Source organism: Dermacentor silvarum, chromosome 11, assembly GCF_013339745.2.
Source record: "Dermacentor silvarum isolate Dsil-2018 chromosome 11, BIME_Dsil_1.4, whole genome shotgun sequence".
NCBI lineage: Eukaryota > Metazoa > Arthropoda > Arachnida > Ixodida > Ixodidae > Dermacentor > Dermacentor silvarum.
Window position 1 is genome coordinate 44,429,109 of NC_051164.1, and position 26,894 is coordinate 44,456,002.

Consider the following 26,894-nt stretch of genomic DNA (forward strand, 5'->3'; position numbering starts at 1 on the left):
CTGCGAGTTGTCGCAGTGTTGTAGAGTCTACACGAAACCGAGCAGCCGTTCAGACGCGTTCGAACGGACCCCAGAAAGCCTGCCGCTGATTGATATTATCGCCCCGACAATGAAGCTGCGGTGATTCGTGCGCTTACACTTTCCCTGCTGTACTAAAAATAATAGCTAAAAGGTTCTGAAGCTCAAGTACAAATATTTTCGCATCCGCCCGGTACCCACAGCGAGATCGTTCGCTTCAACCGAAGGTTAAGCCTACCGTACGTACCCGCCGAGTTTGTCTGCACTCTATCGGCCCATCTGGGCTGAGGAATCAACAAGTCTAACGAAGATAAATCACTCTGTAGTTCATCTTTTCCATCGGTGTTTTTAAACAGACCATTCTTTCGTGTGTACAGTGTCAGCATAACAAGCAATGCACGCCGATATGACGTTATAAACATACCTATATGTGCTGTCGCCGAAGGCTGTCAGCCGCATTAACCGACCGCTTCTCTTACGGAGATATGTGCCTAAACATACGTGTCGATTGAAAAGCATTGTGGAGCTATGGAAATGTTGCATTACCTTTGCGCGAAGAGTAAGAAACGGCTGTCAAAATCGGCAGGCAACATTCCGGGTCGGCGGTTCATTTAAGGTTTTTTTGTTATTATACCAATCGCAAACGCAAATCAGTGGTGCAGCACTTCCAGGCATACTATGCAATATGGGCAACATCTTTTTCGTTCTGATAGAGGCGTAAGTTTTAGTTGAAGGCGATATCGCATCTACCATGTCTGTGCGAGACGTCTGTGCAAAGCTACAACTGTGTCAGCGCGTTGACATGGCAAAATATGAACCGCTACTCATGGATCGGCGTGGCGTAGTGGTAACGTTCTCTGTTTCTTTCTGTATTCAAAAATATATATAAGGTAGCCAGGCACCACGTATTTCGCGCTCTAGAGCTGCATTTCGCAACGTACCCCGCGCCCAGCGCCTCCCAGTATGCCGCGCCTTGCCAGCGTCCCAGCATCCAGTGCGCGACACTGGGCCCATGATCAGGCATGGCACTGGGCACTGGATACTGGGTTTTGCAATAGGGGGGCGCTGCCGCAATGGCGCGTTGGAGCCAGTGTCGATGTGGTGGCTGACGGTTGACGTTCGGCCCAGAGTAGGCTGAGCGACATCAAAAAAAAAAAAAAGAACGGAACTGGGCAAGCAGGTGAAGAAGCTGGTAGCGCTGCTCGGAAGTAAGGTCGTCGGCAATGAAAGGTGTGAATAAGTCAGGTGATGGCGGAGCAGAAGTGGAAAGTGCACAGCAGTCAATGAGCTCTGCATGCGAAGCATCCGGCACGTCGGTAATAAACATGTCATCAAGAGGCTGAACACGGCCAAGTGCTCTGCCGCAAAGAGTCTTCAGGGCTGTAGGAAGGGGATTGCAGACAACGATCGAGCTGAAACCGGCTGAAATGTCAAGCGTGGCGAAACAGGAGGGGAACATCTTTGCCGGTTATGAAGAGTTCCGAAGGAGTGAAGAGGGCAGCGCCTTCAGAGACAGTGCCACAAAAGACGGGAATGGCAGACGAGTACGGCGGTATGGTGATGCCTTCCCGAAGGACTAGCTTAGCGGGAAGAGAAGTGGCATCGACGAGGGGCACGTCATGCAGAGGCGATAATTCGACGTCAGCACGCGCACCGTTGATGACGGCGTTATTTTGCGAAATAAAGTCCCCCCCCCCCCCCCTCCAAGTATCACGTCGTGAGAGCATGACTGCAGAACCACAAACTCCACAATATAGAGAACGCCTGAATAATAACTCTAGCTGTGCATGCTTCTGAAGACAGAACTGGCTGGGCGCTTGCTGGGTGAAGAGAAAAACCCAGAAAGTGGCGTCGTAACTTTTCGTAAAGCGCGAGAAGAGGCGTTCGTTTAGGACAGACACGGCTGCTCCAGTATCAATTAGCGCAACGGTAGAGACGCCGTCAACAGTAGAGCACTGCACGGGCCGATTTTTGCGGCCCGGGCCCGGCCCGGGCCCGTTTTTCCTTTGGGTGGCCCGCCCGAGCCCGATCAAACTTTTATGGCGAGACCCGGGCCCGGCCCGGGCCCGGAAATAATCTACGTTACCCGCCCGGCCCGGCCCGCCACCCCTTTACCTTAAGCCCGAGCCCGGCCCGAGCCCGGCTCGAAACCGGCCCGAACCCGGCCCGAGACCGAAAAATAAATGTTTTTCAGAGTGGAGAAGCCCGAGAATAACTTGCAGAAAACCCGGGCCCGCGTCATAAAACCCGAGCCCGGCCCGGGCCCGGGTCAAAAAGCATACGCCGTGCCCGAGCCCGTGAAAAAACTGCTCTACCCGGCCCGGCCCGGCCCACGGGCCGGGTCGGGCCCGGGCTTTCGGGTAAGCCCGAGCCCGTGCAGTGCTCTAGTCAACAGTAAGGTCGACAACGTTCGCAGGCGACAATGGAGGACTTGTACAGATCGATGGCGACGCAGTTCCTGCTTCCTGAACTGCGGCGCTTAGTTTTCCTCTTGCGTGGGTGAAGGGCGCCGACGCATTAGGGACAATCAGCGGCGACGCGGGGAAGGTGAACGACGTGTAATGACCGGGCGCTCGGCTGGTGGCCTGTTCGACTGCCGACTAAAAGAAGTGTCGTGGAAAGGTTGCACGTTGGCGTAGGGAGGCGACTGCGCAAAGCCATCAGAGTGCAGCATGCGGCGGTGGCAGAGTCGTGCAACATGGCCGGGAATACAGCAGGCATACCATATCGGCCTGTTGTCTAGCGTGCGCCAAGGATTAGCAAAGGCAGGAGCAGGTCGATGAACGGGATGATGAACGGGTGGTAGCGGCCGTGCATGTAGCGCAACGAGTGGTTGTCGAGGAGGCTGCGCGGCGACGGATGCGTAAGTAAGTGGCGCGGTGACAGGGGACTGCTGATGGAGCAATGGTAGAGCCTCAGCAACTTGGTCTTCAATAACCCGCCGGAGCGTCGGGGTGAGCTGTGTAGGAGGCTGTTGCGGCAGCGGCTGCTGTTGGGGTAGCACAGCGAAAGATAGAAAAGAAAGCTGACGTACGTGCAACTTCCTCCCGCACGAAAGCTTGGATTTGTGAGAGCATGGGGGAGCGATCAGAGAAGACTGTCAAGGAAGAGAGGGCCTCATCAGCCACACAGGGGCGCCTGGTCAAATCGCGCTGCCTCCTCAACTCGTCGTAGCTTTCGCACAAGTTTATGAGCTCTGCTACGGTGCGCGGGCTCTTGGCGATCCACATTTGGAAAATGTCATCGGCGATGCCCTTCAAAATGTGTTTCAGTTAGTCATTTTCGGGCATAGAAGCATCCACACGTTTGCATAGGTCGAGAACCTCTTCCATATAACAGGTGAATGTTTCACCGAGTCGTTGCGCTCGCTCTCGTAACCGCTGCTCTGCTCGACGCGCAATTTGTGGACGGCGGGGCGACCGAAAACTTCAGCGAAACTGTTCTTAAACGCTGACCAGGACTGAAAGTCGGCTTCGTGATTTTTAAAGCACAGGTGAGCCACTCCCGCAAGGTAGAAGATGACGGCATTTAACTTGGCGGTATCGTCCCATCGATTGTGCATGCTCAACTGTTCGTAGGTTGACGACCAGTCATTGACGTCCTGCTCATCCTTACCGCTGGAAACCGCTGGATGGCGGAGCGGGAGAGCGCCAGAGCAGGCAACGGAGGGTGGCGGCGACGTCGGCTGGGGAGAGTCTGGCATGACGGGAGGCATAGCCCGAGACCGAAGTTCCAGGGTGTAGATGTTCTTGAATACCCAGCACCTTCCACCAATTGTAAAGGGGTGTACTGAGCAATTCAGAGAGTAGCGTCTGTTCGTAACCGAGCAGGCAGGTGACGCAGAGCAGGAACAGCTGGTTGCCCGAACGGCTCACACTCGTTCTAGGCACTGGCGATCCGGCTGGCCCACTGGAGCCATTGAACAGTCGATCTGGCTGGCCTTGTACTTGTGCTCTTCTTCTTCATTACAAAACAAACTTTTCTGCCGCCTCTTCCATTTCAGATAACGGCAGGCGAGACAACCCGTCGGCATGAGCAATCGCTGCCCCCGGCTTGTGCGCGATTATGTATCAATGGTTAGCCAAGGTCAACCATCTATACACTCTCGCTTTCGCCACAGCGCTTCCGTGCCTCTTTGGGTCGAACAGTACTGTCACGGGTGGGTGGTCTGTTACTACCTTGAAGGTTCTTCCTTACCCCAGAGACCATACTCTGAGATTCTTTTTCAATGTGCCCGTAGTTGCGCTCTGGCGCGGTGAGAGACCTTGAGGCAATCGCTATCGGTCTCTCAACGCCATTCTCCACGTGTGACATTACTGCTCCGACGCCATAATTCGATGCATCACATGCTATTAGAATGTCTTTCTGAACATCCTACAACTCAAAAACAATTTCATCGGTCACCAGTGCATTGCCCTTATTGAATGCGTCGTCACATTGACGTGACTAGTGTCATTTGGTCTCTGCGTAGCCGCTCATTTAAGGGTTCGAGCACCACTGCATAATTTTGCAGGAATGTGGAATAAAATTTGACCAAGCCCAAAAAAGCCTGCAGTTTTGTCACATTGACCGGCTTGGGTACGTTTAAAGCAAGTCCTCATCCACAGTCCTTATCCAGAGTAGGATGGAGACCGTGTCTTTCAATTTGGTGACCCAGAGAAGTTACTTTCTGCTGAAGGAACTTGAACTTTCCGGCATTGACCTTTATACCGTGCTTACTTAGGCGTATGAGCACTTGCTCGACTCTCTAGCGGCACTGCTGGTAGGTATCGCTAGATATGACGGACATCGTCTAAGTAGCAGGTTGTTCTCAAAAAGCCGTCCAGTATCTGATTCATTACTACTCGGAATACGGCAGGCACGCATGCTACGCCGCATGGCAGACGCTGGAACCTGAAAATGCCCAGGTACGCGTTCACCGTCAGCAATTTTTGTGCTAGCTCATATAATTCAAGCTGTAGATACACCTTGCATAGGCCAGTGACCGAGAAGACGGTTCCGCCTTGCAATGTCGTGAAAAGATCCTCTGGTAACGGTAGAGGGTCGTGGTCAACTTCTATTGTCGGATTGACAGTTACACGATAGTAACCGCACAGACGTAGCCCTTTATCTTTCTTGGGCATGATAACAAGAGGCGTCGCCCAAGCACTGTGCTTCCCTGTGTACATGACTCCAGCCTTTTGCATGTTCACCAATTCCTGCTCAACCTGCTCACAAATAGCATATGGCAATGGCCGCGCCTTACAAAAGACTGGAGTAATGCCTTATTCGAGCCTAATACTGGCTTTAAAGTCCTTGATAGCACCTTAACCAGGTTCCAACACCTATTTGTACTTTTCAGTTAGCGGAACGGCCTTAGTGAGTCTTCATGTTCATGACCTCATGCAACCTAATTTTAATTTTGCTCAACCAGTTTCTACCAATCAATATTGGCAACCTAGCTCCTTCGGAATCCTTTGCTATGACCAACGGCAGTAAATAGGATTGAACATAAAAATCGAGCATCAACATCTATCACGCCTCTGATGACGGCAGGTGTGCCATTGTAAGATACTAAGTTGACATTAGCTTCTTTGAAGTTAGCTGAGGGAAAAAAATTATACACTCAGATTCCGACATAACTGACACAGCAGCACCCGTATACAACTCCACGGTCACTCCCTTTCCATTTAGTTCTAACAGAACTGTAACACTAGGCGTGCCAGAACTGTTATCTATGTGACACAGCGTGGGTAACTCATTTCCCGTGACAGCATAGTCCAGCTGCCTAACTATACTACACATGTAGGGAGGGTATTTTCTAGCGATCACTTTCGGAGGTACCTTGCCTTTCACATTTCGCATTACTAGCGCTCTACGCGTCGGCTCCTACGAGCGATAGCGTTCCTGGCATGCCACAAACGCAGCCGACGCCGAACACGTTGGAGGCTAGCAGCTCGATATCTAGCGAAAGTTGACAGGTCTAGGCGCCGCCCCTTTTATGGCAAACTCCGAGGCCAAGCACAAGCACACTGGGTGCTTACGTCAGTTATGACGTAGATAGTTGCTAGGCGACACGCACCAGCTACTTTCGGTAGCTTCGGCGTCGCCTCCAAGTGGCTCCAAAAGATAGCTCAAGCACCTCCAAGATGCCTTCTTATAAGCACGTGACCACTGCGTGTGTATCTGTGAACGTTTACGCCAACCAACGTGGTCCGTTCCTAAAGTTCTTGCACGGAATCATAAAAAACGTTAGAGAAGGTGTAGCGGCGCCTTCATTTGAATTTACATTAAAAAGCACCCAGTTGATCTTTAGTAAAAGTCGCACTGCTGTATGACGGCGCCGAGTAATATGCGCGCAGTTTTTGCCTCAGATATGTTTGCGCTGTCGAAAAGGAGATCGACGGAGATATTCTAAACAAATCTGTGCCAAATTTCTTGCGAAAATGAGCGAATATGGTGCAGAAATTCCTCAAAAGTTCAAAATTGCTCATGGAAGGAATACCCTTAAAGAAACAGCTGTGTTCTAGTAGGTGAAGCGTATTCGCGAATGCCTTAGAGATGCCAAGAACGAAGCAAAATGAGGACACCCATCCGCCTTATACGAACATGAGAACATCACTCGTTTGCATTCTCTTGTGTGCAGTGACCCCCCCCCCCCCCCCCCCCCCCCCATGGCGGTTACAATATCAAAAGCAGTTGGTGTCTGAAATACCCCCATTTAACGAATTTGGAAATAAATTTCGGAATTTCAAAGAAATATCGCCAACATGATTCCAAAACTGCGTACTCCTTGTAAATGTGCTTATCACAAGAAAATTGCTGGTCAGGAAATACTTCATACGACAGCGATGAATTCTTGTATGGGGTCATCAGCGGCAAGCAAAATTCGCTTTAGGAGAACTACAACAAGGTGAAGCCAAAAAACAAGGATTGGAAATATAAAGATTAGCCAAAGCCCAAAAATGTACAGAAAGTATATACAAAATCTACGGGTAAGTGATGTTGATCGTGTTTTTATTTTTGCCGCCAGTAAGTTGTGCACCAAGAATTCAGTGTACTTGAAGGTAGAACTGTCAAATTGACTTTCTACGCAGAGGTCGTGAAACGTCTGAAAGATTGTGTTCACTGCGGAAGACTGAAATTTTCAAAAGAATGGCGCTGTATTCTACCATACTATTATGATCCTGCGCACTCTTCCGCGATAGCATGTGAGCTTTTGGCACGCAGTTTAATCACAGTGCTACAACGCCCTCTTTAGTCCCCGGGTTTAGCCCTCTCTGACATTTGTGTGTTCCACAAATGTGAACTGTTCCTCCTTGGGCGCCATTTGAGGGATCTGGTGTAAAGTTCTGAGGAAAATGCTGAAACACCTCAAAGAAGTGGACTTCCCAAGGGTGGTTGCAGCAATAAAATAAACGGAACAACCAGTGTGTTGTGTCAAATGGGGAGAATTTTGGGGGTGACCATGTCGATGTGCCTGAATGCTTGCTAAGCAAATTTCTTTTAGCGTACTACGCATTATTAGCACACGCATAATATACCCAAGCTACTGAGCAATATTTATGACTCGTAATAATATGTTTCTGCGAATGGTACTAAAGCGATTATTCTTATTTTATTTGGGGATATGGGCATGCTCAACACCAGGGGCCAGATCAACAAAGCTTTTCATTCATTAAGTTTTATTTGCCATTGGCAGGCCGCCTTAGATAATAATATGTCTTGCATGGCTGAAATTTTTCGTACAAACAATTCTATCGTAAGAAATTTTGTGAATTCTGGCCCAAAATCAACCTGAAAAAACCTAGACGAAGTGAATGATAGGGACGCGAACGGTAGGATAGTTCCGGAATAGGAGAAAGAAGAGACCGGGTGGCGTTCCTTTTCCATCGTCAATATGCTGGATTCGCACAAGCGAACGTGAAATCGACAGGGTCGAAATTCAAGGAATATTTATTCCCCTCCGAAGCTATTGCTCGCGTCGCACCTGCGAATCTTTACCTAAACCGATACTAGACGAAACAGTAAAAGACCTACTGCCAATAGTATTCTGCAAGCTATCGCAACGGCAATGTGTAAAATTAGCACTTCATCTTTATTAACACCTAAGCACACCATTCGCAAGTGCCATTGATTGCCTCGGTGCTACATAAACCAGACAGCTTCAGTTTCGGCTTCCTTTCCCTAAATCGTGGAGCAGCACCTAGTTTAGCTTTCTTACAACGCAACACGCAATGGATTCCCCGTTACATAATGTGGCGTTAAGGTCGAAAACCTGTAATGCAAAGTAAGGTAGTACCAACAGAGGTAATGTCAGGCGGAGGGTCTTCGGAGGGAGGCAAGGAACAATTTGAATATCCTAGCCGCACATACCGGGACTACCGTCAACGTCATGCTACTTTCGCACATTGTTCTGCATAGATTAACCGTTCATGTAACGATAACCTGGCTCAGCTTTTGGTAACGCCTAGGCTGGTTCGGGAATCAAATGCACCAAATGTTTTTGTTGCGCCTATTAGTTGGATAGATTGTGCCTGTCAACATAATTTGCCAGCATAGGTAAACTCGAGGTTGATATAGAAGTTTCTAACCAAGCGATCCTAAAGTTCTTTCGTAAGTTAGAGCATTTTCCGCTCAACCTTTTCTGTCTCATGTTAGTTCTGATATCGGTTCAGTACCGTAATTTTGCTTTATTTTGATATTATTTAGTCATTCGTCTCGTCAGCCAACCTTGACCAAAGGTCTCAGTGCAGTCTTTGACTAGTGGACTTTTTTTATTTCGTATCTATCAAAAGATGTAACCACTTGATGAAGCATTAAATATGAAAAAAATGTCATATTTACAAGATCAGTAAGCATACAAAAACACCCTTGTTCCAAGCTGTATTGCTTTGGTATTTTAGTTTTAAGGCACATTTTTGTCTCGATCAAAACATTTCATACGTCTATGTGAAGTGTACAAGCAATTAAAGGGTTCGTCGAGATTTAAAATTTTTCATATGGTTCTAAATATAAAGCTACAGCAGGCTGTATTGTCGTATTTCATAATTTTCTTATATATGTCGACGCGTTCTGGCCTGTAAAGATCTTCTATTTCTGTCTCTCTAACTTGATGAAGTTGGAGTATTACTTTATTTGTTGTCTATAGAACGGCCGTGGGCCGCATGAGAAATAACGACTCATTTTTTATTCTTCCTAGATTCCTTTATCTGTATTACTGAAGAAAGAATTTGGAAAGGCAAACATCACATGGAGTGATACACAAGTCTCCGTGTATTTTCCGTACTACTCGAAGTTAAATGAATCTTTTAGCCACTGCCAACCCGTAAGCATGAATTCCCATATTGCATGATCTTTTGTAAGTCATTCTATTGGAAAGTTTTACTTTTGCAATATACGTGATACCTTACGGTGATATGTGCTCTGTTATATCCTTAGCGCACCCGCCAGCTCTATGTGGTATCGCCGTATAGACGCAGAGATACCATTGCTTTAGCATACTGTAAGTGTGTGCCATGATGGAATGTAGAATTGTTCAGAATACTGTTAAGATTACTATTTTAAAGCGTTTTACTTCGCCTACTGATCACGCTAAGGTATGTAGCCATTCTAGGTGCAAAACATTTGCCTCAAGTGGTGCCGCCTTTCCAGGCCTCAAAACCAACCAGTTATCTTAATATGACCGGTAAAATATCTCTAATATGGCTTCCTACGCGTGAAATCGTGCATGACGTGGCCTGTTTTTCATTAACTTTGCGGCAACGACAAAGAGCAGATATCATGGACGATATCAGATAGAAGCGGGCGGTTTAGACTGTTCCAAAGTTGCCATATTGTTATTCAATGACACTAGTCAGCTGTACAATACGTGCAATCCAACAAGCATAGCAGCTCACTTGTATCGGTAACTAATTCATTATCTGCTTTCCACATTTGGAAATAATTAAAGAAATCGATGCCATTATTCATTTCGGTAATGTTCCACATGTCACGAAAAATACCTATAATTCTGTGAATAATGTAACATTTCTAAGGACGTCTGGTGGATCGATATGACACATTCCTCCTAATATTGACGTGCAGCCACAAAGGAGGCGTCAGCAAAGCTCACACACATTTTAATTTTTCATTATTGCTCTGAAATATTTAGTGAAATCTATGTGAGCGATAGGAAAGACTCACTAAAAATCATTGAGTGTTGATGACAATCAGTGGTGTCCTTAGAAAACAGCCGGTAGATCTCACGCCCTGTGGGAATAGATATTATGCGAAGCAGTGTGCCAACTTAACGAAATGACCATGAGAGCACCAAGACGTAGGCGGCTGTTTCATGACCTACATGACACGCATGTCATGACATTGATGTGATGAGCTATCATTTAGGTTCGTCATACTCTGTTGTCATGCTATGGCAATTTTGGTACTTACCAAGTTAACCAAACGATCATGAGAGCACCAAGACATAGGCAGCTAGCTAGCTAGATAGATAGATAGATAGAGATAGATAGATAGATAGATAGATAGATAGATAGATAGATAGATAGATAGATAGATACTCTAAAACTGGCAAGGGTTCGCCAAGATGTGCTTCGCATTTAAAAAATATGATGACTAATGTTTCACGAAAAAACGTACGCTAGATTTACAAATAGATACCTATATACAAGTTTTAATGCAACTAGGCCGGTAAAAATGCGACTGTTCTTTAGTTCCTGAAGAGCTATTTGTGAAGAACCTTTATGTAATCACAGGTTTGAAAAAATTGCCAAACAAACCTTTAAACACTATCGCTTTTCGTAAAGGTGGTGCACTTGGCTGTTAACAGTTCACAGGACAGATTTTGTTTATTGTCTTAATTTCTTTACCTTCCCCTTGCTTATGTTAGAGCCAGAATAAAACTTGAATGACATGCTTTACTTTTGACGCGTGTTACATAGAAACGAAGCTAAAAACGTGTACATGATGACGGTGATTTAATGGCATCCCATTTGAATCGGGGCAGTGATTGATTTATACAGGTATGTTATACATGTATTTATCTAGCATTTTTGTAGACATCTCCTTCGCCTTTTTTCCCTTCAAAGTCTACCTTGTACCGCTAGCTACAACTGTAAGAGGTGCGGTCGTCTCAATTTATCTACTTTGTTCTTCGACCAATACTCTAAAGGTCTCATTGCAATACAACGTTCAAACTACATTGCCATATGGATACACTCCACCTAGCGGCATTTGAAAACGTTCTTCCCCTACACTGGTATTCGTATTGCCCATAATCAGAAACAGTAGTTTAGCGTGTTTTTATCAAAGTGTGCGTAATATATTGACGTGCATGCTAATACCTCTTTTCATGCCCATTTTCTACATTTAACCAACGGCACGAAATTATTTCTTGGTCCATACAACACTTAGTGTACCCGAAATACTGAAAATCTTGTCGCTGATTCAATAACTAAAGCGTATTATCCAATCAGATAACTCGCATGACGTCATCAGTGGTGTACATTCTCGAACATACGCAATCGTCAGCGCTCATCCTGGAATGTACAGAGCTGAGCGAATGAAACGTGATACTCAGACAGCAAGACGACTAGCGCTTTGCACTCCACTTTTGAACGCTGGATGATCGCTAGGGGGCCCAATTCATTCACAATGTGTTATAAAGGCATTCGATTTTATTGTTTGCCATAATGCATAATTTATTATGATGACGACTATAATGATTTGTTAGCATCGCCTTTGAACCGGGTTGGTGACAAAATATTCAGCCGACCTGCTTGAGCTGACTAGGTGTTCATGCTCTTTCGGCAAACATGTTGCCAACATCTATTTAATCATTTGCTCCTGCTTGGAACTGTTATATCGACCATGTACGGTCGATATAACCATGCGGCTAACGGATCGAGTCCTAACAATCTCTTGCCTGCTTATTTTCTCAAGCAATACTGCCAAGACCGGCGACTGCTGACCGGTTAAGGTTAAGGTATTTATTGTGGCCTCAAAGTGCATATGTTTAATGATTGCTGCATTCTGGTTCCTCCATTTTAACAGCGGACCCGCTTTAACGTCGACGTTAAGCCGTGCCGAGCGTACGCCAAGAATCGGCGCAGCTGGATGAGGAGCGCGCGCCTGGGCACAGGTGTTCGAAGAGCGGCGAGGGGGAGAGAGAGGAAGGCGCGCGGTGAGCAGCAGGTGGGTGGAGCTAAAGAGAGGGTAGCGATGACGCAACGGTGGAGAGATCGAGGGAGAGTGTGCGCCAAGCAGAAGTTGAGGCGGAGCTTAAGAGAAAGAGAGAAGTGATGACGTAATCATGACGTTCATGGTTCTCCTGAGCTGAAGAAAGCGTGCGTCGGCGGCGGCGTCATTCTGCCGTGAGCATGGCTAGGTGAAGAAGCAGCTTTCTCCCGAAGAAGAAGAGGCGCGGCGTCAATGGCGTCTGTATGCTACTCTGGAGCGTCTTCAACGGTTGCGGGAGAAAGCAGACGGCTGGCGTATGCAATCACGCGGTCGTGACCTCGCTGACGTTGGCATAAAATGGCACCTATTACATGACCACTGGTATCAGTGTGGACTTCTGTTGGTGCAGACGGGTCGAAGTGCGTCACGTTGGGTGGAGACGTCAGGAGACAGATAAGCTTCGAGAAGGAGGTTGCCTGTGCAGGGCCCCAAGAAAATGAAACGTCTGCCTTCAGAAGAGCAGTAAGAAGGCGGGCGACTTCAGCAAGATAGTGCACGAAGCGGCGGAAGTATGAGCAGACACCCATAAAGCTACGGACATCTTTAGTACATGTTGGCACGGGAAGCAACTATACGGCACGAACTTTGTCTGGGTCTGGGCGCATACCAGAAGAGTCAGCAAGATGACCGAGGATAGCAATTTGTCGGTGGCCAAAGTGGTATTTAGATGCATTAAGTTGAAGATCAGCATTGCAAACAGCATAAAGAACGAGCGAGAGGCGCTCCTGGTGCGTGGAAAATGTAGAAGCAAAAACGATGACGTCGTCTAAGTAACGAAGACAGATGGACCATTTGAGACCACGAAGGAGTGTGACCATCATGCGATCAAATGTAGCTGGAGCATTACCTAGACCGAAAGGCATGACTTTGAACTCGTATAAGCCGTCGGACGTTATACAGGCAGTCTTATCGCGGTCTATGTCGTCGACGGCAATCTGCCAGTAGCCGGAACGAAGGTCGATAGAAGAAAAGTACTTTGCACCGTGGAGGCAGTCGAGGACGTCATCAATGCGTGATAGAGGATAAACGTCTTTCTCGGTTATCTTGTTGAGGTGCTGGTAATCCACGCAGAAGCACCAGGTGTCGTCGTTCTCTTTAACTAGAACGACAGGGGGCACCCAAGTATTGATATTGATATTATTGATATTGGCTTTATTGATATTGGCTTTATTTCACCATTTTTTGGCACACCAATACAGAAAAAAATGTACATAAATGGTGAGGATAGCGGGAAAAAAGCTGCTCTTTAGCAGCTTGACTAGCCCCGCCACCCCCTGTTTACAACGACAGCAACGGAAACAAGCACCCGGAGAACAATTTCAAAGCAATTTTTTTTTCTTTTCAGGCTCATACAAACTAATGCAAAATAGTTTTCATGTTTTAAGCACAAAGAGTTCGGGATATCATAATTAAAATAGCGTTTTTTGATAACGTGCGTAAACTTTCATCTGTTAGTTTAAACTTATTTAGTGTGCTCGGAAGACAATACTGCAATAGTTGCAGTCCATAATTTGTTCGCGGCCGGGGGATATACCAATGGTTGGTGTGTCTGGTTAAGCGTGAGGAGGGATTAAGAGTTAAATTTGCTAAAGTGCGAATGTGGCTGCCTTTCTGAATTAATTCGGACCTAAAAGCTGTCAAGAGGTGATATTCGTATAGGGTTGTAACTTTTAAAACATTGAACTTAGCAAATAATTCGGACGTGTGCGCAGTGTACGGCAAACCTGCAATGCAACGCAAGGCATTTTTTTGCAATGTGATTAAGTTGTGCAAGGAGTTCTTCGTACCGGTAGCCCAAACTAGATGGCAGTAACGCAAATGAGGAGAGAAAAGAGCGTTATATAGCATAAGCTTTTGTGGCACTGACAGTATGCGCTGACATTTTCGCAGGATACCTACGGTTTTACTCAGTTTATTTCTTATGTAGTCTGTGTGGTGTTCCCAAGACATATACTCGTGAAACACAACTCCCAGTGTCTTTGCAGATGACGAAATTTCTATTCTAAGATTATTTATACTTAGGGAATTAAGCGTTTTGCATGATGTAGATTTGGCCCGAAAAAGAACAGCTTTTGTTTTAGCACAGTTAATACAGAGTGAATTCTTTACTGTCCAAGTGTGTAGTCTGTTTAATGTGTCATTTGCTGATGCTATGATGGTGTCGGCATTCGTTCCTGTAAAAAATAAACTCGTATCGTCTGCATAAATTACGTATTGTGCTGAGGTATCTATACTTACAATATCATTTATGAAAATAATAAACAGAAGTGGACCGAGTATGCTGCCCTGAGGTACACCATATCTAATTTTTTCTAGCTCCGACAGTTCTTTGTTTATGGACACACTTTGGTATCGATTGGTCAAGTAGCTTTTAATAAATTCTAGTACAACACCACGAATTCCGTAGCAACTCAGTTTTTGTAGTAACGTTACATGATTTATGGTATCGAAGGCCTTTGAAAAATCTACGTAAATTCCTAAAGTTATTCTTTTTGCCTCGATATTGTTTAGGATGAGTTCTTTTTGATATAGTAACGCGCTTTGTGTCGAAAGACCAGGTCTAAATCCATACTGTGAAGGCGTTATAACTGAGTGTTCTTCAAAAAATTTTGACAATCTAGTAAATAAAATTTTCTCTAGTCCCTTTGAGAATATTGGTAATATAGAAATCGGCCTATAGTTACTCAAATTATTTTTTTCACCTTTCTTATGTATTACAGTTATCTTGGCAGTCTTCATACGCTGTGGAAAGGTACCGGTACTTAAGGAGAGATTATATATGTGTGTTAAGTATGGACTGAGTAGGTCGATAACAAAATTTATGGGTTTTAGTTTTAAACCATCTATGTCCTCACTCTTGCTCACCTTAAAGCATCTAAACACATTTATTACCTCGTATTCATTAGTTGGTGTGGCGAATAGGGAATTCTGTATGGGAGGGGGTAGGTAGGTGAGAGCGTCGTCATCATGTGTGCTTTCAACTAGTGTAGTGAAGTGCTTATTGAATTTGTCAGCCAATTCTTTACCTTTGTATAATTCGTTGCCTATTTCGAGTTCATCAATAACATTCGCGTGTTGCCTTGCAGATATTACAGCGTTCAGCTTATTCCACATTTCTTTCACGTTTATCACGCCATCAAACATTGTGAAATAATAATTATGTCTCGCTTGCCTCTGAATTTTGTTCAAGTTATTTCGATACTTCTTGAAAGTGGTGAAAGCAACTGAGTCGCGCCGTATTAGAAAGACATTAAAAAGCCTATTTTTTTCTTTAATCATTTTGAGTATGGAGGCATTTATCCATGGCTTACGGGCACGCTTAAGTTTTTTAATAGTTTTATAAGGAAAGTGTTTCTGATAAACTGAGCACACGATCTCCATAAAACGGTTGTATGCTAGATCGGGCGAGGATAAGGACAACACATCTTCCCAGATTACAGAGCTAATTTCTTCTCGGAAAGATAAAAGTGAACGTGGATTAATTTGTTGAAATTTAACCTGTGGCAAAGCTTTGACCTTTTGTTTGCGATTCCGAGCCAAAACAAGGTATATAGGTAAGTGATCGCTGATTGTCATATCAAGAACACCAGAATGTATCTCGTCAGGCGGAGCGTTTGTTAAAAACAAATCTATGAGTGTTGCACTTGTCGGCGTAATTCTGGTCGGGGTTGAAATCACATTAGAAAGGTAATTTGAAGCTAAAAGAGCAGATAACTCGGATCGCTTATTTGTGTTCTCTAACATGTCGATATTTAAGTCACCACCCATGACTAATGTGTATTGTAGCTCGTTAATAAATGAGAAATACTTTTCTAAAAATTTTAAGAAACTGTTTATATTTCCGTCCGGTGGCCTGTACACTACAGCGAATACTAATTTCCCGCACCTTACGGAAAGTATTTCGATGTCCGTTGAACAGACTGACCAATCGGTGATACACTCGTAACCAATACCATTTTTAACGTACAGGCAGACGCCACCTCCTCTTCTTTTCTCCCTGTTAACACTGATGAAACTATATTCCTCAATCTGTATTACATCTGCATCAGTACGGTACCAAGTTTCCGTCAGCATAATAACTGAAAACTCGAAACTAAATTTTTCAATAAAAACAAGCAGATCTTCTTCCTTCGAGCAGGCTGACTGCATGTTTATGTGGAGAAATGTTAAAGGTTGATTACACTGCACTGTTACAAGAGAATTTAGTGTGGTCGGGCTTACGTACTTCGCACTCATATTGACATTAATAAAAACAGGTTATCAATACGTACAAAACAAAGCTTCTCTAAGCACAAAATCGTTAGCACTGACCAGTGCAAGCAATCTACATTAAAGGCTACATGCATATAGAGAGCAAAGATGCAGCGCTTTTGAATATATAGAAAGCAGACTCGGACATATGTAGAGTGCAGACTTGGGCACGCAGTACATATAAATGGAGTAGCACAGTTTGTACATGCAAACAAAATATCATCCAACCTTTGGAAAAAGTAGCAATAGCACGAACAGCGTATCACAAAGCGCAAAAATGTAATCAGTAAACGCAATAAAACGTAAATAACAATAAGTTTACTAATTGTACAAGAAAAACACACGAAAAAAACATAAATCACAATGCGGGCTGCAGTTATGTTAAGCACGCTTTTCTTCCAACGTGTATTGTAAGCGAAATTCATGGGTATGCTGTTATTCTTGTATTTAAAGAACAGCGCAAACATAGCGATAGAAAGAGGTGCTATATTGACGGCTGTATAAACCTAAATAACTTTCTCCAGGTCAGCAGCGCAGGTGATGTGCAGGACAGGAGATTTTTCTGTTTTTCTCATTAGAATTTTACCCTGCGTCACCCACACGAATTTCCAATTTTTCTCTCGCCTTGCGAGCCGGGCTTTGCTCAGGAGTACTTTGTTCTCAAGACAAAGGTGTTCGTTGACGTACACTGGCTCATCCTCTCTGAAACCCAGTTGATTTGTGCTTAACTTTGTTTTCTTTGCTGCCGCCAGCAACTTGTCTCGGGCATTTCGCGTGAGAAATTTAACTACGATATTTGGCTTCTTTTTGTCTTTCGATGGCACGCGATGTGCGACATCGATGTCACGAGCGTTGACTTCAATACCCAAACAGTCAACAATATTTTCTATTGTTTTCTTTAGGTCTTCATTTTGGACTTGCGGCAGTCCCTGTATTTCTAGGTTCATGTTTCTGGAGTATTGTTTAAGCTCCACAATTTCTTTCTTAGAGTCTTTCAGTTCTCTCCACAGCTGTTCATTCTCCTTGCGATATCGCTCATTTTCTGATTTAATACTAGTTAGTTCTCGACGGAATACCTCGACATCTTCTCTGAAAGTCTCGAACGCTTGATTCATGAAACCAATTGAATCTCGGATGCCTGCGAGTTCGTTATGTATTCCGGTTCCCGCGTTTCCGAACTTAGCAACGTCACTCCTAAGATCGGTCGCGAATGCACCAAGCCCACAAACTAGTTCATTCAAAACTTTTACCACCTCTTTGATGCTGCTGGGCTGCTTCTCCGCAAGGACTCTTGCGACATTGTCTAAGCTGCCCGAGTTATTTTCGCTCATGACCAGAGGAAGCAATCCAATAACGCAAATGAATTGGCATACAAAGTTGAAAACCACGTACAACAATAAAGAGTTCAGCACTCTTCCAACACTGAAAAAGGCACTCTTGGCAGCAACAGCAACGACCCCAACTAGTACACAGTCTATATTATATAAATAAGGTATTCAAACCAACCTGCAAAATTGTAGAAGAGCTGATTAATAGTCGTCCTCCCGCCGTCGCCGCTGCTGCCAGAGTGAAAATACAGCGAAACAGAAGATACCGCCCCCCAAGATGTAGGCGATAGCAGCAACCACGGGATGAAGCTTGCAACAAGCACGGGCAGATGGCACGTTCGGCGTTTTTCACGTCCTGGCGAAGACCAGAAGAGGCAAAGAGTGGTATAAGAAGTCGTTCACCAAACTTGAGCGGCCGGTGAAACCACGGCAAGCAAGAACCTCCTACTTTGGAAATGGGCATGCGCCGGTCACTGCAAAATTGTAGAAGAGCTGATTAATAGTCGTCCTCCCGCCGTCGCCGCTGCTGCCAGAGTGAAAATACAGCGAAACAGAAGGTACCGCCCCCCAAGATGTAGGCGATAGCAGCAACCACGGGATGAAGCTTGCAACAAGCACGGGCAGATGGCACGTTCGGCGTTTTTCACGTCTTTGGAAATGGGCATGCGCCGGTCACTGCAAAATTGTAGAAGAGCTGATTAATAGTCGTCCTCCCGCCGTCGCCGCTGCTGCCAGAGTGAAAATACGTCCTGGATGACGGTTCGACGAAACGTCGAGAGAGCATCTTGTCGACCTCCGTGTGAATTACTTGTCGTTCATGCAAAGAAACGCGGTATGGCCGCCTGTGAATAAAGTGTGCATTACCGGTGTCGATACAGTGTCTCATGAGAGAGGTCTTGCCTAAAGGGCGGCCATTCAGGTAAAAAATGTCGCTGAACGAGGCAAGAGGTAGCGTAGCTGGTCGGCGTGGTGGGCCGGAAGATCGGGAGCAATCATGTTTGTGAACTCAGGAAAGACAGCTGGCAAAGGAAATGCAGAGTCAACAGGAGATGACGTAATATCAGCAGTCAAGGCTGATATTACGTCGTCAAGAAGGACAGCGTACCCAAGGCTATGCCTTGCGGTAGGACGTGGCCCTCAATTACTAAGTTGACGAAAGGAGGGCTGGTAGAGTTGTTGGTGATAGTGGTGACGGTGTACGGAAGAACAACGTTTTGGGCAAGGAGGACGTCCGCGAAAGGAGATACAACATGGTCACCGTCAGGCACAGGCGGAGCGGGAGAGAAGAGGACGCAGGTCATGGCTTGTGGGGGAAGTCGAATGTGCTGGGCGGAGCACAGTCTGCTGGGAATTTCCTTAGGTGAGTCATCGCAAGGCAAATCGAGTTAAACAAGTCCGGCGGAGCAGTCAATAAGTTGACTAAGCTGGTCGCTCATCACAGAGATGTGCGCACCGGTAACAAGCAGAACAGTAACATGGACACCATCCACGTACACATCAAGTAAATCCTTATCCGTTGGTAAGGTCGGTAGAGGTATTGTAGTCCGAGTCGTTCTAGCAGCGTCACCCCTCGGAGCTGCACCAATCGGTTTCTCGTAGGGCGCCATTACATGGCGGACGGAGAATGGAGAATAGTAGGTGAGCGAGACAGCGGTCGTCGTGGTGAGTCTGATCGACTCTGCCGTGTAGATGCGGACACCTGAGTAGAGTAGTATGGCTCTGTGGAATCTTCCGGTGGTGGATGAGTACCTGGTGAGTGGCGGTAAGGTGTGAACGCAGACTGATATTGCGATGACGTCCAGGTATTGCGACAGTGACGGTAAATGTCGCCGACGCGTCGGCAGTTGAAGCAGATCGGCCTGTCATCGGATGTTCGCCATTCCGCTGGGTTGTGAAAAGGCCGAGAGGGGTACTGTTGGGGCGAAGAAGGGATCGTAGGGAAGGCGCAGGTATCCGATCGGTTGACGGAACAGACAGACTGAATGCCAAGGTTCGTCAACTCTTTCCGTACGACAGACTTCACAAGGGAAATTGTTGGTCGAGAATCGGTAGCATCGGTCTCGAAGACAATCGGTGCCGTGGCTTCGATCTCTCGCCGAACGACACGAAGGAGGCCCTCGGACGTTGGCGGCTTAGGCGGAGAGTGAAGATCCTGGCGCAATGACGTAGCAGCTGTATTTTGAAGACCCGTGAAGTGGTTTGCGATGCGACAACTTTTGCTTCTTCGAAGCGTCGACATTCATTATTGACAGTTGTCGATGGTGGAAAAATTCTTATATACCAGAAGATTGAAAGCGTCGTCCGCTATGCCCTTCAGTACGTGGTTCACTTTGTATTCGTCTGACATCCGCTCGTCAACCTTGCTGCAATGGGCGAGAACATCCTGGATGTATGTTAGTTATGATTCGGTCGACGCCTGGACGTGAGACCCGAGTTCCTTTTGCGCAGCTCGCTGCCGCCAACAGGCATACCGAACAACTCGCGGAGCTTTTGCTTCCATTACTCCCAGCTAGTGAGTTCTTCCTCGTGGTTTCGAAACCAGACCGGTGCAGTGCCTTGCAAGTAGAAAATTGTTTGCCAGCATAACAGTTTGATCCCACCTGTTATGGGCACTGACAAGTTCGTACATGTGCAGCCACTCATTGACGTCAAGATTGTCAGTCCCGGTAAACGTGCCTGGGTTGCGGGGCTGGGACAAGATGACTATCGGCGTTGGGGTAGCGGTTGCTCCTGTAGGCATGGCGGCTGTCCCAGCACCGTCTCCAGCGGTTGTCAGGTTGTTAGTGGCCAGGCTACGTCCGCTGCAGAGCTCTGTTGTGCACAGCAGTACCCAGCACTTCCATCGAATGTGTGACGTATGGAAGAAGCAAGACAGGAAATGTATTTACAATATGTACACCATTAACAAGATGTAGATGTAGAACCTGGGGATATATTGGCATGTGCACACTCCGGGGCATTGGCCAAGAACCGGGTAGGTCGAAATGAAATGTCCAGTGGAGTGCAAAATTTTACACTGGCTAATTTAGAAGAGGAAGATGGAGATTAAAGTCTGCGTGATTTTGTATTTATGAAAATTGCTATAACCATAAAAATAAAACAATTCAAATTATATTTGGATTGTTTGGAAAGGTGGCTTAACATTTACGATTCAGATTTTAAATTTCATAGAACCTAACAGAAAGTCTTGGAAAGCAGCACCAACCTTCACGTCGCTGTGCCCAAGTGTAGAGGCACCCAAAGATAGAACATTTGGAACAGTTATATCTAATCAAAGTAGGCGGAGTGGTGTTTCTAGGGTTGACAAGGATTGACACAACCTGGCCAGTCACTAAAACGTCGTTTTCTTCAGCCCCAAGCTCGTGCTCCTCTCCCTAGATTTGTGCAGAGCAGTGTAACAATATTATTTTGATAGAAGCTTGAGCAGACCTTTCCCTCGTGTAAGTATACACACAGGTATCGCTTAGTACTGCGCGTTGAGTCACGTGTGAACAGCCAGCCCACTGCCGCCGTTTCGACGACCAACAACGGTTCTCGCCGTTGTTGTGCGTTTAGTGTAGTTGCTTTCGGCACACTTTCGCCCAATAAACAGTTACATTCCTGGCTGACGGTTTTAGCAGTGCCTGGTTTTTGCTATCACTAGAACTTGACAAACAACAAAACTGCCGCCATCAACCAGCGAGCTAGCCGCAGAGTACGACGGCAGATTCCGTAATACAGACTTTTGCCCAAGAAGATCAGGATGCCAAGTCAACAGCCACAGTGACAAATACTGCATCGGCTACAATCATTCTACTCCAACTACCCAGGGTGCCCAGAATGTTCCGTAGGGTATTGTCGGAAAGCCCCGAGAGTCGGCGGGTGACATTACAAACAACTAGTAATGTTAGTAAAACGAAATACATTGTATATGCCCCACCTAATAAGCCGCGTAACTATAGTCCGACTGTTTTATTTGAGGGCAAAGAGATAGAGCAAGTCACCAGCCATAAGTTTCTAGGTGTATGGTTTTCTGAAGGCTTGACATGGAACACACATATAGGAAAACTAACGGTAGAACTCAGTAAAACCGTTGGATGTTTATATAAGCTCAGCCCAGTCTTACCAAAGTGGTTACAAATAGAATTATGTTATGCCCTTTTCTACTCTAAAATGACATACAGTACCTTGGTATGGGGTACTACTACTCAAACAAACTATCAAAAATTACTAGTTCTTCAAAAAAGAGTTTTGCGAGCATTCGAGCAATGCCATGGTATTATCAGGGACTTGAAAACTAAACCACTCTTAGAAAAATACGCAATACTAACGGTAACAAAACTGTATCACTTCAAGCTTCTGCAATGGGTTAAACAAAACAAGCCACAGTGTCTTCAGAACCCGCCTGGCAATACTCATTATACCATGCGTCGGCAACGCCGGAAAATCCCAGCATTAAGGACAAATTATGGCAAGCAACACGTTCAGTATCAAATACCCACAATGTTAAATCGTTTACACAGTCTCATAGATTTCAATCCCATACCTTCGAACACTATTATCAGTCCATCCTAATGAACCATGATATTGAGTATGCTTATTAAAGTTTCTGTGCTTGATTTGTTACATCCTATCTATCAATTTGAGTTATATGTGCTAGTTTCTTTTCTTATGCTTTATTTGACATTGTGTATTGATGAAGTTTCTTTTGAGATGAAGCTTTTGTGAAGAAGTTCTTTTCTAATGTTTTCTCTGAAATTGTGTAACAAGACCATGCTAAATTTTGTTGTGTTATTGTTTTATTTCTGAAGACATCTGCGTCAGATTGAGATGCTCAGCGGCCTGCGTGCCACACTGTATTTAGGAGCAGAGGCCCCATGTCAGGCTATATAGCCTTTAGCCTCTGCTCCCGATCCTGTAAGAATTCAGGACAAATAAACTTGAATTGAATTGAATTGAAACTCTACGTTCAACAATTGTAACTCAGAAGATAAGTAACTAAATGTGTATTTCTTCTTGGGGAACACCGCAACAACTAGGTTCGAGATGAGAAAGCCTGCCCTGTCAACGTGGAACCAGCTCTGCAACAGTCTACGCAAATACATGCTCTGCAACATCTACGCAAACAGATGGCCGCAGTTCTGCTAGAAGCCAGAGCGGAACCACTAAAGGAGGACACCGGATGCTTCACGAAAAAGACGAACAGCCTGTTTTATCCCAACATGTAAGAAGACAGGAAACTTCGCTTCCTGATGCAGGTTGCGAAATAAGAGCTTGCTGGGTTCATGCGCAACCGACCCAAGACCGTCGCCGAATTTGTTTTGAAGGCAACAACAATTTAGAAGGCGCTTGAGATGCGCACAAGGCAATATAACCGACAAACGCTGAACTCCGTCAAAACTCAATGAGTACACAACGACCACATCATAGCGACCATGCACGAGGAGCTTCCGAGTACGTCGTCGAGGGCACAGCTTCAGGTGGTTTCGATCTGACATTGTAAAAAGAAAACTTCAGCAGTCGCTCAAAGTTCCCATTTGCAGCACCTATTGCTATAGCACCTGCCGGAATTGATGTCCTTCTTTGCTGTCCCCTTCATTATGATCTCTGCGCCCAGGCTTTGTAACGTCGAAATTGCATCAGCAGCCACCACCTCCAGCACGCGCAACCTACCAAAAAGTCGAAGTTTCGCCATACAGGCGAACCATTGATTGCAATGACAAATTATTAGACAGCTATGCACACTACATGTGAAAGCAGTGCATACATGCAGATTACATGGCCTGTGTGCCTACCTATAGACGCTTTACTTAGTACTTCTCTCGCATCTGTGCGCGTCTGACTCTTTTAGTGAAGTTAGGAATCAAGTCGAAGTAGCAAAAGCCGCAGATACAAGCATTTCAAGAGCTGAAACAGCGCCAACAGTTGTCACGGCTACTTGATCACTTCGATGAAGACGCCGACACCAACATTCATGGCGACGAAAGTAGCGTAGGCCTCGATGCATCGCCAGTCCGAAGAAAAATAGGATAGGAAAGGCTCATCGGTTTCGCCAATTCACTATAGAAAGCTGAAGCCAATCACCCTACGATCGAACAAGTGTCTGACAATTCTTTCGGCTACGGAAAAATCTCGCCCTTAGCTATATAGCAGGCTTTCTAGAATCGTGAGTGACCACCGCGCATTGTGTTGGGTGGCAAAATACAGAACACTTGAAGACGCCTCGCACAGTAGGGCCTCCAAGTGCAAGAATGAGAAGTTAGCTGGATCAACAAGTTCGTACGTAAACAATTTAACGTTGGATTCCTATCAAGCGCTCATATTAACAGGTCACCGCAAGATGATTAATAAAGGAGACCTTTCTGGCAAGAATAACAGCAGGTCACATCGGCGAACAGCATGCAGTGAGCAGAACCGCAATTAAGTGACCTTGTCGAGTATACATGGACGGATGTACCGACTTTGTCCCTATGGTATTTAGGAGTGAACTTTCCTCACTTTTCTTTTCATTTTTCAATGCAGTTTATACTCACACAACAGCGCCCTATATTTCTCGTAGTGCCCTCAGCACTTCGACGTAAGGTTCTGGGCACCCTATGTGACGATCTAACGCCAAGTCACCTTGGGTTCTTGCGCACGCTCGCCAGGATGCAGAAGTATTTCTGGCCGCGCCTGATCACCGACTTCGCCAATTATCCCAACACGTGCCGAAACTACCACCTACGTAAGACGCAAACGACAAGGCAGCGATTTTGGTACAGCCGATCGTACCTCCTTGCCAATAATTTCCAAGGAATGTGGTGGACTTTTATTTCCATAGAAGTTATACGGACACTCGAATCACATCACGCCGCCGCCGCCATAGGCGCTGTTGTAGTGCATTCTCGCTGATGGTGCCTGCGCGGTTCGCCCTCGGATAGTTAGAGGGTCTGCAGAGCAACGGTTGCCCTTTGACTGTAAACATAGTTTCTTACAACATTACCAAAAAGGAAAATAGGCATTGCTTCTAAGCAGCAGTTGTGCATGTTCCGGTCTTATTCTCCCTGAGCACTGACAAACTTTGAAGATTTCTCGTCCATCTGGTGCACCAGCGAGGTGCCCCGCTTCCAACGCCTTCGGCGGCGCTCTTCAAGAGAGCGTTGCGAGACGCCTGCTTGTTGCAGGGCGCTGTCTCTTCTTGTTAACGCGATTTGCCTTGCGTGCTGAGTCACGCCAATCAGTCACACCCGTGTATAGAAAGAACACTGGCAGGAGTGTTGAAGCTCAACACTAAACTTTCCTGTTTTCGAACGCGCTATGTGGGATACCATGCAGCCACTGACTTTGCTTAGATTTGGAAACTAATGCGCCGAGGGAACCTAATGGAGGTCAAGTTGTAAAATTATTTGTCGAGAACATCTTGGTATGAAAAGGTACTCCAGTAGTGCTCATCACAGTCCCGGGAATGGCATTTACGGCGGAGCTTACTGAAGCAATCCTGCAATGCAGCCACACAAGTCGATGCAAGGCAACTGCCTAAAACCGACACAAGAATGTCCTTACGGAGCATGTGCATAAAACCTCAGAAGTATGCCGACACCGAAAAGAAGAAAGAGTGTGCAGTCGTTCCATATGTAACATTAGGACGCAAGGCAGTGCAAGAAACATTGAAGATGACGCTGTTCAAGCTGGTTTACGGGGCAATGTAACGCACAACCACGGCTGACTTGATGCTACCGAATGCAAGCAACGAAGACAACCTCGACGTCGCCGACTCTCTCTCTAGCGAGCCGAAGAAGTCCGACAACTATAATCCGCCGGTTCATAAAGCACCAGCAAACCGCCGCCAGACGATACTGCAATCTTCGAACACGCTAGTTGACCCGATGTTTGGATTTGAACCCTTGCAGACCGACGGGAACCTATTGAAAGCTACTGCGACGTTGTTTAGGACCATACAAGATACTTCAACCTATCGGCACACTGGTCGCGCCCAAATGAATTGCACAATCACTACGCCACCTCGTACATACTGACATCGTTCACGTAGCTCGCCTTAAGCCATTCAGAGTGCGCTTAATTTCTTGCTTTTCTTGCTTACCTTGCTGTTTTCCTTTTAACAGCGAAGCTGTTTAAGGCAGTCGTAAAAAGTGCACGTTGCACGAAATTATCATCACCAGCATTGGCTCGAGCGTCGTCGTCGTCTTCCGCAGCTGGCTCGTTGGCGCCACTCGGTTAGCGCTCGAACTCGTGCTCGGTACGCGTTCGTGTAAATGATCCCGCGTTCATCGTCGTCGTCTTCTTCCACAGCTGGTTGCGTAGCCGCTAATCATTCCAGCTTGCAATTTCACTTCTCTTCTGTCGCCGTAATGCGGAGGCAAAGCTTGCACTAGGCAGCGCAAAGCTCGAGTCGCAAAGAAGCTCGCCGATTGATTGCGTCTCCGGGTAGTAGCTAGGTCGAACTTGGCTATGTCGAGGTTGAACTTGGTTGTATCTAGGTTGAACTTTGTAGCATCTAGGTTCGGCATTGGCTGTGCCTGAGTTGAGCTTGGTTATGCCAGGTATCTTTTAGGTTATGACGCAATAAATCGGCCAGCTTCGCTGTGTCTCGAGATTTGCGTGGCCTAGTGCAAGCTTTGCGGTTTTTTACGCGTGAAAGTTTCACTTTCATGTTCATTTATGTAGCATGGGGAGTGTGATTTTGTGAAGGGAGCATTGCCACGCATACATCGTTTATCTTTTTTTTTCTCTACGCGAACGCCCTTCCCTAACGAATGACATGTGTACACATTATTCTTAAGAAGCGCAGTTTTGGTGGCGATAAGAGAAATGCTGTGCAGTTTCAGCGCGATATTTAAAATATTGAAATATTTCTGACGCCTCATTTTTTCAGCAGACGAGATATTGTTCCAACACAAAAGTACGTTAGCTTTCTTGAAACTGCTGTGAAAAATATTTGTAGCATCGCATGCAGAACCTCTACCGTACTCACTTCCAATCGCTGCCTCATGGTTATCGAACCACACCTTTGCCGTTCCTTTGAGGTAAAACAGCACGTTCGCCAGCATCATCGTCGGTTCCCAAAGATTCACCTCACTGATGCGTTCATAATTGGCAATCCAA

At 46.0% G+C, this 26,894-nt stretch overlaps 1 protein-coding gene across 4 annotated transcripts in view; it reads left to right on the forward strand.

Annotated features, from left to right (window-relative positions):
• LOC119433758 (neprilysin-1-like) overlaps positions 1 to 26,894 on the forward strand; it is a 741,141-nt gene that overhangs the window by 225,350 nt on the left and 488,897 nt on the right. For all 4 annotated transcript variants that reach the window (XM_049659302.1, XM_049659303.1, XM_049659301.1 and 1 more), the window contains exon 9: positions 9,200 to 9,325. In XM_049659302.1, the coding sequence (XP_049515259.1) occupies positions 9,200 to 9,325 (126 nt within the window). The remainder of the gene's footprint in view (positions 1 to 9,199; positions 9,326 to 26,894) is intronic.